Source organism: Lucilia sericata, unplaced genomic scaffold (assembly GCF_015586225.1).
Source record: "Lucilia sericata isolate MDLA Ls3-8-SP2 unplaced genomic scaffold, ASM1558622v1 Contig000220F_arrow, whole genome shotgun sequence".
Taxonomy (NCBI): Eukaryota; Metazoa; Arthropoda; class Insecta; order Diptera; family Calliphoridae; genus Lucilia; species Lucilia sericata.
In genome coordinates this window covers 301291-317023 of record NW_023994248.1, presented here as the reverse complement: position 1 = coordinate 317023, position 15733 = coordinate 301291, and the positions used below count along the sequence as shown (strand labels likewise).

Here is a 15733-nt window from a genome sequence, read left to right as displayed (position 1 = left end):
AGCTTTATAATAAAGGTGTCACATATAAAAATTCAACAATTTCTTCAAGATTTTGATGGTTTAATTTTTGTTGACCATCAACAAATATTGGAACAGTATTTGGCACTTATTAATAAAATGGGAATGGGAATTATAATGATTACACTTCAAAAATTGTTCATGGTCGAATGATAATGCAAACGTTGGTCCTGACACTTGCAGTTGTAGAATACATAAACTACATATAAGCAAAATAGATGATATTATAAGAAGATTGTCACTCGTTTTAATAAAAGGTCGGCAAGAATAAACAACAGTATAATTTTGGCAAAGGCTCAGTTTATTCTCTAAAATTAAGTAATTATTATTTATAAAGTATCTTAAGATTAAACAAAACTTACTCGGTCGATCTCTTGTAGGCAATATAAAACGAGGACAAGTTGACTTTAACAATTACGTGACAAAACAGACTTTAGAAATGGTTGCTTTGTAACAAGTTACTTATTTAAAAAATGGACAATTCCAATGTATTTAATTTAGCTTTACATAAATTATTGACTTTAATATACAAGAAACCGTAAGTTTTTTCCCCTCTTTAATAAACATAGATACTAGCAACATTTCGAACAAACAAAGATGCCACCTAATAATAAACAATATATCAAACAGGATTGCCCTCAACGACATCCCCGCCCCCGTGAATCGACTTCATGGGCTGAGATTCACTACATCCATCCGCTACATCTAGTACAGCTAACTTGTTGATCGGTCTACTTAAAACTCCTGTTGATGTACGTATATCTGCGGAACGGGCAACTCCATCTTTACCAAATATTAATCTTAAAACTCTTCCTCTCTTCCACTTTGAGCGGGGTTCATTCACATCGCAAATTAACACAAGGCTTCCAGAACATAATGGACTGGATGGGGCAAACCATTTAGAACGGCGTGTAAGTTCTGGGAGATACTCTTTTATCCAACGCTTCCATACTCCATTCTTTAGATTTTGCAGTATACGCCACTGTTTTCTTGATGCGCAAATACGATGTTCATATTCTGCGGGAGTTTGGGTTGAACTGGTACATCCAAGTATAAAATGATTTGGTGTTAATGGCTCGGGCTCGTTAGGTGTTATCGGAATATGAGTAAGTGGCCTTGAATTCACCATATTTTCGGTCTCTACCAACAGACTGTATAGAGTTTCTAAGCGTGGGGCATGTTCTTTTAACATTGCGTATAAAGCTCTTTTTACTGATTGAACCAATCTCTCCCATGCTCCACCAGCAGATGGGTCAGATGGTGTATTAAATTTCCATTTTATGCCAAGAGGAGCAAGGCCAGCAGTAATGACTTCATTATCCCAAAAATTCCTCTCACCATGTAATTCTTTCTGGAGGCCTACAAAATTTGTTCCATTATCACTCCTTATTTGTATTGGCACTCCTCTGCGATTAGCAAAATTTCGTATACACATTAAACAAGCATCACTAGAGAGATTTGTAGCGATTTCCAGATGCACTGCTCTGACCGTAAGGCAAGTGAATAGCGCAATCCATCTTTTTTCTCTTTGACGTCTTATAGTAACCTCAACCGGCCCAAAATAGTCAAGACCCGTATATGAAAAGGGCCTCAAGAACGGTGTGACACGGTCAATTGGTAATGGCCCCATTATTGGTTGACTAGGCTTTGATTTACGAATTTTACATATACAACATTTTGTTTGAACTTTATTGATTACACTTCTGATTGATGGAATCCAAAATTTATGCCTTATTTCGCATATTACCGTGTTGACATTAATATGGTTGAATCTATGATGATACCACGAAACCAACAATTCTGTGAACCGGTGTTTTCTTGGCAATATACACGGTCTTTTTGTACCCATGGCAACAAATGGTGCATTATCGATACGTCCATACACACGAAGCAACCCAAAATCATCCAAATATGGGCACAACGTTTTTAAATCACTTCGAGCCTCAATAGGTTTGTTCATTTGGAGGCATTTATATTCAGAACAAAATGTTGATTGCTGTACCATACGACACAAAATCTTTTCAGCGTGATCTTCTTCTTCAACTGATAATTCGCCTTTGATTCTACCGTTATTTTCAGATATTTTTGAATTATTAATAAATCTCATTATCCAAGCCATGGCTCTTTTCAATCTACGAAAATTAGAATATCGATTAAAATCAAATAAAGGTGAACATACCACAGATGTTAAGACATATTTATTTCGAAGTTCTAACTCAGGTTCTAAATGGTAAGAAGTATCATTCATTGAAGGCCACAAATTTTCTGGAAGATACAAAAATTCTGGTGCATTTTTCCACCGACTATCAAATTCAAATTTTGGTTTTGACCGCGTTGCATCATCGGCAGGATTTTCAGTTCCCGGTAACCACCGCCAATTATCCACTGTCGTAGCTTCTAAAATTTCACCAACTCGATTCGCTACGTACTGTTTATATTTTCGTGAATCAGATTTTATCCATCTCATTACTGTATGAGAATCTGTCCAGAACTGCACACGATCAGGTTTAACACAATAATGATTAATTATTTGGTTTTGAAGTCGAACAGCTATAACAGCGGCTTGAAGCTCCAGTTTTGGTATTGAGTGATATCTTGTCGATGCACAATTAGTTTTACCACAAACAAATGAAATTTTATAACCAGTATTTGTTTTTATTCGCCAGTAACCGACAACCGCCATGGCCTGTTCGCTAGCATCACTAAACAAATGTAACTCATTAACAGTATTACAAAAATTATAAAAATGGCAACGAGATATTTTATAGTCCTTTACCTTCTTTATTTCACACAGCCAAGCAACCCACCTACCATTCAAACAATCCGGTATTTCATCGTCCCAGTTTAAATCGTATTTCCATAGTGTTGGCATCAGAATTTTTCCCGCTACTGTAATATTTGCCAAAAAACCATACGGATCAAAAATAGACATAATTACACTTAACATTTCTCTTTTCGTTGGTTTGCGACGTAATTCAATAATATCTTCAGTTATTCGATGAAATTTTAAAATAAAAACAAATTCATCAGTAATTGGATTCCAATGCAAACCTAATATTCTTTCGACTCCATCCGTTGACACATCTACTGAACGTACATTAGAGCCATGAAATGCGTCAATAACATTCTGGGAATTTGAAACTATTTTGCATAAATCAAAACCAGCTTTTTTATGAATCTTTCTCACCTCTGTTACAACCTCGATTGCTTCCGAATATGACTGGAAACAATCCACGTAATCATCTACATAATGACGATAAATTATAGCATCCTCGGCTCTTGGGCTTACTTCCGAAAATGTCTGGGCATTTTTGTTTTTAATAAATTGAGCTATAGTAGGAGAGCAAGTGGCGCCAAATATCATTCTTGTCATAACACAATGTTGTATGGAATCATTACAATCTAAACCTCTCCACAAGAATCTTTGAGAATTTATGTCATCATTCTTTATGGCTACTTGCAAAAACATTTCACGAATATCTCCGCAAACCGCTACCGGTGCTTCTCTAAATTTAAACAATACTGAAATAAGTGAATTGTTTAAATCAGGGCCAGAAAGAAGTGCATCATTTAAAGAAATTCCATGGACTTTGGATGCAGCATCAAAAACGACGCGAATATCATCTTTGTTTGGGTTTTTAACGGCAAAATGAGGCAAATAAAAGGTTTTTGGTGTAATTGCTTGCTCTGATTGGCTTAACCGTCTGGCATATCCCTTTTTAAACAGATCATCAATTTTGTCACAGTATTTCTTAGCATATACATCATCCCTTTTAAATTTGTTTTCTGTTAATTCTAATCTTTTTCGGGCCATTTCATAAGTTGGTGGAAACGAGATATCGTTAGTTTTCCACAATAAGCCACATTCATAACGATCACCAATGAACTTTGTTGTTGTGTTCATTATATCTAATGCTCTTTCATGTTCACTTGACAAAATTGTTTTAATATTACTTTTCACACCACAAGATTCAACCTCAAAGTAATTATACATCATATCTTTTATTTCTTCATCGGCCGTTTTATTTTTTACTGCATTTGTACAAAATACTTGCTTGGCCTTTGAATCACAATTTTTCACGGGACCATAAATAATTAATCCCAATTTACATTTTATAACAATCGGACCAAAATACGATGGATTTTCTATAACTTCATTGGGAACTGTTAAAAATGCGTGAGCAATATTTATTATCATTTTTGGTCTTATTGAAATGTATTCGTTAATTGGTATATTTGTCAAATGGGGATAATTAACAGTCAGCTGATTTTTAACAATCGATTGGGTTGGCAATTCTAGATTTTTTGACAAGTAAATTCTTTTCATTTCATATTTATTTTTATTATCGTCAATAGCGCTTACATAAACATCAACAATTTCTGTGGATTCACTAGACGAGCGACCATTTAACCATTGCAGCTTTAGCGTATCTGTTGTGCCGTGTAGGTCTAGCTGACGAGCAATATCCCAATCTAGAATTGTTGCATTAGCCCCATCATCTATAAAGGCGTAAATAGACACTTCTTTTCCATTATTGTAAAGCTTTATTGGGATAATCTGGAACAAAACATTATCAAGTTGGCAGTCTACATGACAATTAACGGTGGATGAAATAGTTGATGAACTTGTGGGCATTTCTCGGCTAATATTATGTAGGAGATTATGATGTTTTTGAGGACAATTATTTATACCACACACATGTTTGGCGTAACAGGATTTTAATTGATGATTCGGTTTTAAGCAACAAAAACACAAGTGTAATTCTTTTACAATTTTCCAGCGATCATCTACTTCCATGCTCAAAAACTTTTCACAATTACATATGTCCGCACATTCACCATCACAAATAAAACACGGTTTGTGGGCCATGCTAAGCATTGCATATTTGTTTGTTTTTTGTGATGCAGGTTGTTGATTATATGATTTGCGGTTGGAGCTATCTTGCAATGAAGTTGGAAGCGAATCAGATACCATGTTAGCAAGTTTTCTCATACAGTTCAGCCAGTTACTAAAATCAATAATATTGGCTGTCTTATTTAAACTTAAACATTTTTCTGCCCATTGCATTTGTTTAGTTGTTGACAATTTTGAAACTAATTCGCTCAACAGCGATGGATTATATAAATGGTGTTCTCCTTCTACTGACTTCAGAAATGTGGCCATGTTGTTAACTTTATTGGCAAAACCTATAAGTTGGTCCAATTTACCATCGGGAACGTTCGGATATAACCTCACTTTTTGAATCTGGCTTTTTATTAGCATTTCAGGACGTCCAAATGTTTCTTTTAATGTTTCAATTATGGCACTCACGTTTTTTGAACTGGAAAGAAGGCATTCCACGGTTTCTCGTGCGGGTCCCGTAAGAGCTTCACGAATTCTAATGATGTTCTGAAGATCAGTATATTCAAATTCTTGAGTAGTGGCAATAAAATCTTCGTAAAACATTTGCCAGTCTTCAGGCTGGCCTTCAAATTTAGGAAGGGGATATATTTTCTTTGATTTGGTAGGTTGGCAGTTTTGACTATGAAAAGATAAATTAGAATAGGACTCACCCGTTTCTTGACCATTATTTCGAGGAGTATTATCAGATACTGGTGTTGTTGTCGGTGGTATTGCTTTGGCAATGGTTTGAATTTCTTGTCTTAATTCTCCAACTGTAGCTTTCGTCTGATTATTGTTGGCGATAATTAGACTTTGAAGAGACGTCATTTGGCGCTGAAACTCTCTCTGTATTTCAGCGATTTGCTTTGAAGCACCTGGTGGTTTCTTACACGAACCTGTTTGGACGTTACATGGAGTAGTATTTTTTGGTGTCTGCGAATTGTTTACTTCATTTTGTAAGACTTCATGTGGCTGTCTTAAAGCATCTGGTTGTCTAGGTGTACCCGTTTGAATATTTGGTGCAGCTGCACTCCTTGGAGTATGCAAATTGTTGGCTTCATTCTGCGATTCCATTATATAACGGGCTGGCGGCACTCCTTTGGTATCTCTATTACTTCTTCTAAATGGGGCAGGATCCAACATAAGGCAAATGGCAAATTAATTGTTTCATAAGGCTGACGAAGAATAAAGTTGTCACTCGTTTTAATAAAAGGTCGGCAAGAATAAACAACAGTATAATTTTGGCAAAGGCTCAGTTTATTCTCTAAAATTAAGTAATTATTATTTATAAAGTATCTTAAGATTAAACAAAACTTACTCGGTCGATCTCTTGTAGGCAATATAAAACGAGGACAAGTTGACTTTAACAATTACGTGACAAAACAGACTTTAGAAATGGTTGCTTTGTAACAAGTTACTTATTTAAAAAATGGACAATTCCAATGTATTTAATTTAGCTTTACATAAATTATTGACTTTAATATACAAGAAACCGTAAGTTTTTTCCCCTCTTTAATAAACATAGATACTAGCAACATTTCGAACAAACAAAGATGCCACCTAATAATAAACAATATATCAAACAGGATTGCCCTCAACGACAAAGATATTATTTATTATCTAAACGCCTAAAATAAGTTAATGTAGAAAATATTTTTAATATCAAATATGTTAATTTTAAAGCAAAAATATATTAAAAAATTATAAATAATGCAACATAAACAATTTTTTGTTTTTTTGTTAATAAAAATTTCCTGCAATTTTAAATTTGTAAATAAAAGACAATCTATCAAGAAAAACATATTCAGAATTATGGATACATCCAACAACTTTAAAATTGGATCAAATTATAATTCAAACAAGGACCAAGAATTGAAATTCAAGAAATCTTAATACTGCCACCTATAGACATTCCACTATTCCTTGCATTGCATGACGGCCAGGATAAAATTTTATTGGAAGTTTTACTAAATGTGGAAAAAGAACTTGAAATAAAAACAAAATAATATATATTTTTCTTTCTTTTTATTTTCTATAAAACAAATAAAAATATTTATATAAATTTAAAACTAACATATCATTTACATGTAAATTAAAATAATTAAAAATATTTAAATTTTTATTAAAAGTTAAATTTTTACATCTTAAATAAATAAAAATACAACAATAAACACCACAAAACATTGAAGTTTCACTTTGAATTCGCATATTATTGTAGACAAATGTTTTAGAATTTCGATTTAAAAATTAAATAAATGGTTTAATTGGAGGTTGACCTGCAGAACAAAAAAAGTGACCCAATGCTGTCCAGGTTTACAAGATGGATCAGTGTTGGCTATTTATTAAATTTATTACTGGGGAAAACTCCTTTAAATTTATATTTTGTACAATTATTTGAATTTAAAGTATTTATAATATTTATTTAGCTCATAGCGACTGAATAATACTACGAGATTTATCAATTTCTATTATACTATCAAATTTGCAATATACTAAACACGTGATTGCTTCTGTAATTGGTTTTCCAAAACGTCCTTCAATGCGAATAGTTCCTTGGTTAATTAAATTACCACAATTTGAATTGTTATTATGGTCTGGTGTTATATCAAAAGATATCAAAAAATAACCACTATCAAAAAGTTCTTTCGTAATTTGATGGCCTTTGTCGAAATGATGAATTCCAGTGCCTTTAAATAGAGTTTGATATCCACGAGTGCTTAATATTCCACCGTTGTCATAATTAAATTCTATTGGCTGTGCAGGAAATTGAATTCCATTAACAACCAAATTAAATCTTTGAAAGTTATATGGATTTTCTTTTCAATTCCCAGTACATGCGTTATTAGATACCATACCAAAAATTAAAAGGTTTGGTAGTTGTCCAAGTGTAACGTTATCTAGAGTTAATGAGTGATTTCCTGCATGTAAAGTGAAAGTCTTAATTTCTACTCTCTTATATGGATAAATAGCATTTTTGGTTTGTAATACATTATGATGTGCCATTAATATACTATTATTTATAGTAAGATGATTTATATACAAATTAGCTTCATGTATTCTAAGATGATTTTTTCCCCACTTTCTAAAATATAAAATTCTGACTTCTCCAAATTTAAGGTAATTTTAAGATTAACATTGTTAAGCAAATACTTTTGCTGATTAAATACATCTACATGAAGTTTACCAAAAAGCTCCACCTTTTTCCTTCTTTAAATATTTGTTTTCTTTTATCTAATCCAGGATTTTCTTTCTCGATTAATGAGTTAATTTTATTAACATCAGTAAACCAACCACACGATTCTAGATGTGTAGATCTAGCGTCATTTCCATAATTTAATAATGTTTCGATATACGCTCTATAGTGATAATTGTTGTCAGGCTGCGATACATTTTTATTATTAAGATGAACTGTGCAATTCCTAAATATGGAATGTAACATGTTATTAACAACACCCCCACTTCCTTTAAATTCAACTACTAGTCTGAGATAAATACTATTAAGATCTCTATATGTTTCACCATTCCCCAATGATACAAATTCTACAGTACTAGAATTGTCCAATGAAGCAATTTGATTATATCATATTACTTCTGTTTGAATTGGGGGAGATTCAAATAAATCCAATTCATACATTCTATAAATCCAGACATTTTAAATTTCCAAAAATATCTTTAAAGTTCTTTCCCCTACAACGTAAGAATTTATTCTGTGGTTTTTGCTTTAAACGTTTAAGTTTTATATGCTTCCCTTTGCCTTTCTGCATTGTTATTATTTTTTCAATAGTAGCTTCTTTAATATTATTCATAATTTATCTCCCTTGATTAAATAGAATATCTTCCACTGGCTTTGTTCCGATTTCCTCCAAAATTTCTTTTCCAATATCTAATGACTTATTTTTTAAGTAATTTAATCCTGTCCTCAAGAACGGTTTCAGGTGTGAGAACAGAGATGAAAACAGTGACCCAATACCACGTCCATATTGTACAATTATTCGTGTATGGTATATTTCATCAATATTTCGCACATTACTTCCAGATTGATTAATTAAAAATGACTTATTTTTTAAGTACCTATATAGTCATTATATATTTTCTTGAAGTGTAAAGTACAATAAACTGGAATGTATTTCTCTAAAGCAATATATTTTCCTTCATCATTTCGAATCATTATAGATATATCATTAATATTAAAAGTTTCAATAGGATAATAATCTATTCTGTCAAAATGAATATAATTTTTCAAGGCTGATGTAGAAAATATTTTCAAACATTTATTTTGTTTACTTCCTACATATCGAGGTTTAATTATATATGTATAAATATATATTATTTCGTTTATATCTGGTGACTCCGCTTTATTAAAACAAGGCTGTGCCGAATCTTATATACCCTTCACCATAGTGTATTTAAAAATTCATTTTCCCGACTATATCATTATTATAGCAATAGCAAAATATAATGAACAACAACAACGCTAAACGATATAAACACACAAAAAACAAAATACACAAGGCAGTAAAACCAACAGACATCCAAACATACGAAACGAAATACAGAAAAAAACAAAAACAAAATGTACAACGCAATGAAACCAACAGACATCCAAACATACGAAATTCAATACACCAAGAAAACAAAAACAATATACACAAGGCAAATGAATGCACCAAGAAACAAAAACAATATATGTACACCAGAGATACAAGCCGAGACGGCTCAAAACGACGGCGGCTGGCCGCCGGTAATATTTTGCAAGCCGCGCCGCCGCCGATTTCTTTCGGCTCAAAAGCTAAGCCGGCTTAAACGTAGCCGCTGATAAATATTGGAATCGCACATGTATTTCAGAAAATAATTTCACCAATTTGAATAGAGTTGCCACTATTTTAAATTCTTATGGTAAATTGAAAAAAGTTGCCACACAATATTGTGCTAATATTAAAAGAGTGAAAACTACTATAAATGTCCATTTTCTTCAGAAAAAAACCTTATATAGAGATATGTTTCTATATAACGGACTATTATACAGAGATTTTTCAATATAATAAACGCTTATAAGCTCAATTTCTGAAGAAAAACTTAAATTGAGCCGACAATTTAGCCGCCGCCGATATTTTCTATAATAAGCCGCCGCCGCCGACCTAAAATGGTTGCGCCGCCGCCGCCGATCATTTTGCATCGGCTTGTATCTCTGATGTACACATGGCAATGAAACACACAGCCATTCAAACATACGAAACGAAATACTCAAAAAACAAAATACAAAGGCAATGAATAAGCAGTGTTGTTGTTGTTTATTTTTTATGAAATTTTCAGAGGTTGTCTCGGATTTTTGTTTACATATACATATCTCCGTTGTCTATGAACGGATTTTGCTGATTTTAAATAGGAAACTTCTCGAAATTGATTTCAACTGACAGACAGACAGACGGACATTGCATAATCGACTCAGAATATATATACTTTATGGGGTCGGAAAATTATATTTTGGAAATTACAAACGGAATGACAAACTTATATATACAGTTCTCACGAAGGTGAAGGGTATAATAATTAGAAATATTATTGGAGAATTTATTTAAAGATTTTTCCAAAATATAATGTGATGATGATAAAATGGAGTCTTCTGTATTATTTTCTGATTCGTTTGTAATAACTTGAGCACTGCGTCCTTCATTTGTTTCAATTATATCTTTGTTGTCTTTTTCTTTTAATGATATATTACCTTGTGGAGTAATACTATTTCATTTATTTAATTTTTTTGAAGTTAAATTTGTAATATTAACATTGATTTCATTGGGATGATGTATCCATTTGCATAGAATAATTTATACATAGAAGCGAATCTGAGTATGACAAAACCTATGTCTGTTGTCAAAAACCTAAGTCGTGAGAATGTATTAGTTAAAAAATATATAACCCAACAAACACAAACTCTATCGTTTAAAAAGTTTTAATATTTTTGTTTGATATTATATTTCGATATTTTATGAAATAATGGTTTTAATTAGTCATTTTTATTAAATTTCAGTTGACCAATTCAAGAAATAGATAGAAAGTTTGTAAAGTATAAAGCTGCAATTAATTTCGCTCCGCGTTTTTAAAGTTTATCTTACAAACTAAACTTAATTAAAATCTGAGACTTTGTTTAATAAAATCAGTAAAAAATTTGCTATTTATAGGTGTGTTTATTTATTTGGATCGTGACTAATTTTTCCACATTAATCTGTTTAAATAAAAAACAAAATTTTGATCCGAAAACATTTAATAAAACATAAAAGAAATATAAAGAAAAGCTTACAACAACAGAGATAAATAATTGATCATCAATTCCTCTCCTTGTACTCATCTACACGTTTATAACAACAACATCCCAGCGGTAAAAATACACATTATGTACTCGCTTATCTAAGTGATATTTCGTGGCAGTCAGTGGTGATGCTTTCACTTATTCTTCCACTTTGATTTAACATAAAAGTGTCCTAGGCTGCCTCATCGATGTGCTCTCGCTTAGAATGTAAACCACAGTTTCATTAAGACAAATTAAAATTTCACTTACATATTGTGTGGAGTTCTAAGCGAAGTTAATGAGACGCCTATAAAAGCTTGCAAATAAGAATGTAATGTATATAGATTACAATCCTATTTGCATTTGTTAAGTTAAAGTACCATGTCTTCCGATTTTGTTATATTTACGTTTATTTCAAATTATGTAAGTTTATTTAAAAATTATCATCAAATAATAAACATGTATTATAGTTAATTCAATAAAAATATAATTAAACAATTTTAACGAAGATAAATGAAATGAATCTTAATTTTCTTTTGAAACTTTCGGTCATCTTCCTTTATAGATCCTGTAAACAAACAAGAGGAAATTGTCAGTATTAAAACTAGAATGTATGAAGTAAATTTACCCCAATTTTTAAATCCGTTTGTGCCATTTAGATCACCACAATTATTTTAAATTACGCATACATTGCACTCTAAGTACTTAGATTGCTCGCTTAGAACGTCATACTGATGTCATCGAATATTATCTAAGTACTTTGTTTCATTTACCCCTGGGATAATACAAAGATAAGTATCATTCTCTTATTCCTTTTTGTTTTGTTTTGCTTTACTACAACAACAAACATTGATCATATCTTTTGTTTGCTTGTCAAATTGAATGATAAAGTTGCCATCTGATTTATCTTCTTTCTACACTCTGCAAAATAATATATACTATTTTTTTTTTTTTAAATGGCTTGTTTATTAAAAAACTGTGATATTAAAGGTGAAGATGAAAGAATGGTGGTCTGTTGGCTGTGCCATGAATGTTGGCACTTTAAATGCAGTGGACTTTCAGGGCTAGTAGCAGAAGCTGTTTCTAAAAATAAAGTTTTACATTGGTGCTGTGAAAGTTGTAGAAAATTTGGTGTAAACTATTATCGATTTTTCCAAGAGACTAAAAAGAAATTCGCCGAAATTCAAGATGAAGCCGTTAAATTAAATGAATGCATTTCCGCATACGCAAAAATGTTCGATGATTTTAAATCTCTGGATAATTTAAAATCTCCTCCGCAATCTTCTCCCAAACGACGTAAATCGGCAAGAGACTTAACCAAAGAAAAACGTGATGATCAACCAACTGTGTCTGCACCTCCGTGTAACACTGCATCTGATCCAAACGTTCCAATAACTAATATTTCTGTTCCTGTACCTTCGTGTAACACTGCATCTGATCCAACTGTTCCTTTATCCAATATTACTGAATTAAGTAGTAATAATTTACATCTTAGTTATGCTGACGCAGTTTTATGTTCTGCCAATGTAACTACTAATGTGATTAATCCGATTGTTGATAATCCTCCGCAATTGATAAATACTGAAATTATTCCTCTCCGAGCAATTCCTCCAAAAAAGACAATATTCATTTCTCGTCTAGCAAGCGATACTACTTCCGATTCACTTGATTTCTACATAAAAAATTAACTTGGTAATGATGCTGATATATCAATACAAAAATTTAATTTTTCTCAACCGGGATCAATATCGTCTTTTAAGATTACAGTTTCTATGAATCTCTTCGAAAGATTGCTTGATCCGAATTTCTGGCCAATAAATACTTTGGTTCGGGAATATATTTACAGGTCCAGACCTCAAACCATTGCTGCTCTTCCACAGCGTGAATCTTATATTCCAAAAAACTAATTAATGATTACTTGTCCATCGTCTATCAAAATGTTCGAGGATTAAGAACAAAGTTAACAACGTTGTATATGAATAGTTTCAATATTGATCAACAAATATTAATATTTACGGAAACATGGCTAAATGAAAATTTTCTGAATACTGAATAAATTTAATATCTACCGACGTGATCGTGGTAGCAATACTACAGGAGGTGGCGTCCTAATTGCTGTTTCATGTAATTTATCATCTGAACTCGTAGTCATGGAATCTCCTCATGATAATATTGAATTTAAATCCGTTTCTATTAAAATTAATGGTTATCAATTATTTATTTCTTGTTCGTATATTCCTCCTTCCTCTCATCAATCTTTATACTATAAGCATGCTGAAGCTATCAGATCTGTAGCTCGTTCTTCAAAAGATGATGACTCTCTTTTTATCTTTGGAGACTTCAATCTGCCCTCAACTGAGTGGAAATTCTTACCTGATGATGGATATCTCATTCAGACGAGGCAGAATTCTAATTTCGATGATTTCTTTAATAGCCTATATGATATGGGTCTATTCCAAATTAATGGCATTCGTAACGAATATTCAAAAATATTGGACTTAATATTCGTAAATGATGTGTCAAATAGTTTTATTAAACGCTCATCTCCTATTTCATGTCCAGAAGATCGTTATCATCCAACAATTGAATTAAGAACATCCATTCCACTAAATTTTCCATTCCACTAAATTTTTCGTCCAGTAAAAATGAAAAAGTTTTTTCATTTAAACATGCCAACTATAATAAGTTATTTTCTTGTCATACAAATGTTGATGATAAGTTAAAAGCCTTTTATATGAAGCTTAATTTCCTCAATTTATGTGTTCCCATGCGAAAATCTGAAAATCTATCCGGTCCACCATGGAACAATAAACAACTGGCTTATGCAAAAAATAGGAAGAATAAATGGTATAAAAAATTTAGACAATCCCGTTCTTACATTGATTATATGAGATACTCTATTACCCGTGCTGAATACAATATCCGTAATAAATCATGTTATAATAATTATCTTTACACAATGAATATCAACTTTAAACGAAATCCAAAATCATTTTTCGAATTTGTTAATTCTAAGAAGAAAACTACTAGTTTTCCTTTATCCATGAAATTTCAACAATATGAATCCAGCGATGAGGCTTATATTAGTAATTTATTTGCAAACTTCTTTTCAACTACATATTCTGATGCAACTTATAATGATTCATTAGAGTATCCTTTTAAAATAACTGCAAATCAACTAGTATCATTGCCTTTAATTGATATTTGTACCATTGCTCTGGAAATAAAAAAAAACTCAAGTTTTCCTATAACTTTGGCCCAGACAATATTCCGAGCAGTATTTTAATTAATTGTGCAGACGCTATTACTACTCCACTAGCATATTTATTTAATACTTCATTTAAAAGTGACTCTTTTCCCAATGTTTGGAAGGATTCGTTCCTAATTCCTTTGTATAAATCTGGAAATAAATCAGATGTTTCAAATTATCGTGGTATTGCAAAACTTAGTATAATACCAAAATTATTTGAGAAAATTGTTACCGACAACTTATGTTTCCAAGTTTCAAGTTTAATATCCCCTTATCAGCATGGGGTTCAAAAGAAGTGTTCCACTACCACAAATCTTCTTCATCTTTCAACCGTTATTTATCGTGGATTTCTTCAACAGCAGCAGACTGATGCAATCTATACTGATTTCAGTAAAGTATTTGATGAAGTTAACCATGTACTTTTGAAAAATAAACTTTATTCAATGGGGTTCTCTGATCTGAGTATAAAATGGATATATTCATATTTAACCAACAGAAAATAGATCGTAATATTTAAAAACTACCGTTTCAGAAGAATTGATGTTCTTTCCGGTGTTCCACAAGGAAGTCATCTTGGGCCTCTTCTATTTTCGCTGTTTATAAATGACTTGCCTCAAATTATTCGATATTCCAATATCCTGATGTATGCTGATGATGTAAAAATCTTCCTTAGTTATCGCCAATTGTGTGATCAGAAATATCTTCAAGATGACCATAATTCGTTTCTTACGTGGTGTAACATAAATCTAATGGAACTAAACCTAAAAAAATGTAAATACATGCGATTTGCAAGAAAAAGTCCTATCCCTGCTAAGTATGTCTTCGATGGATATGAGCTCGAACTTGTTGATAATTTCCTTGATCTTGGAGTTTTACTTGATTCCAAACTAAACTTTATTCCCCATATAACGATGACAGTTAATAAAGCCAGAGGTGTACTTGGTTTCATAAAAAGGTGGTCAAAGGAATTCAATGATCCTTATGTTACAAAAACACTTTATACATCATTGGTAAGGCCTATTCTAGAGTATAGATCCATTATATGGGACCCCTTGTACAAAAAATATTCTGACGCCATTGAATCTGTCCAAAAGCAATTCCTGCTTTTTTGTCTCCGTGGACTAAATTTTAATCCAATAAATTTGTCTTCGTATTCCGCTAGACTTGCTTTAATTAAACTCCCAACACTCAAAAGCCGCAGAACAATGTTAAATATTTCGTTCATTTTCAAAATTATTACTGGCGATGTATGTTCCAGTTTTCTAATTAACAACATCGCGTTTAATGTTCCTCGACG

At 32.0% G+C, this 15733-nt stretch overlaps 2 protein-coding genes across 3 annotated transcripts; one reads left to right on the top strand and one right to left on the bottom strand.

The window, feature by feature from the left end:
- Positions 1 to 301: 301 nt before the first annotated feature.
- LOC119602304 lies at positions 302 to 6019 on the bottom strand. Of its 2 annotated transcripts, none has more exons than XM_037953737.1 (2): positions 3206 to 6019; positions 302 to 3145 (listed from the first exon to the last, which is right to left on the bottom strand). In XM_037953737.1, exons 1-2 carry the CDS (start codon positions 5972 to 5974, stop codon positions 641 to 643), a joined length of 5274 nt encoding a protein of 1757 aa, XP_037809665.1. In that variant the 5' UTR covers positions 5975 to 6019; the 3' UTR covers positions 302 to 640. The 2 variants fall into 2 exon arrangements, with proteins under 2 accessions (XP_037809665.1, XP_037809666.1); XM_037953738.1 differs by having other exon boundaries at positions 2622 to 2720; positions 2795 to 6019.
- A 6123-nt stretch (positions 6020 to 12142) lies between these two features.
- Positions 12143 to 12874, top strand: LOC119602299. Its single transcript, XM_037953731.1, has one exon. The coding sequence runs from the start codon at positions 12143 to 12145 to the stop codon at positions 12872 to 12874; it is 732 nt and encodes a 243-aa protein (XP_037809659.1).
- The last annotated feature ends 2859 nt before the right edge of the window (positions 12875 to 15733 follow it).

Coding starts and splice junctions, on each gene's coding strand:
- LOC119602304 (XM_037953737.1), bottom strand. CDS start 5,974: ATGGAATCGCAGAATGAAGCCAACAATTTGCATACTCCAAGGAGTGCA. Junction 3,146..3,205: donor CAATCGAGGTTGTAACAGAG/GTGAGAAAGATT, acceptor TCAAATTCCCAG/AATGTTATTGACGCATTTCA.
- LOC119602299 (XM_037953731.1), top strand. CDS start 12,143: ATGGCTTGTTTATTAAAAAACTGTGATATTAAAGGTGAAGATGAAAGA.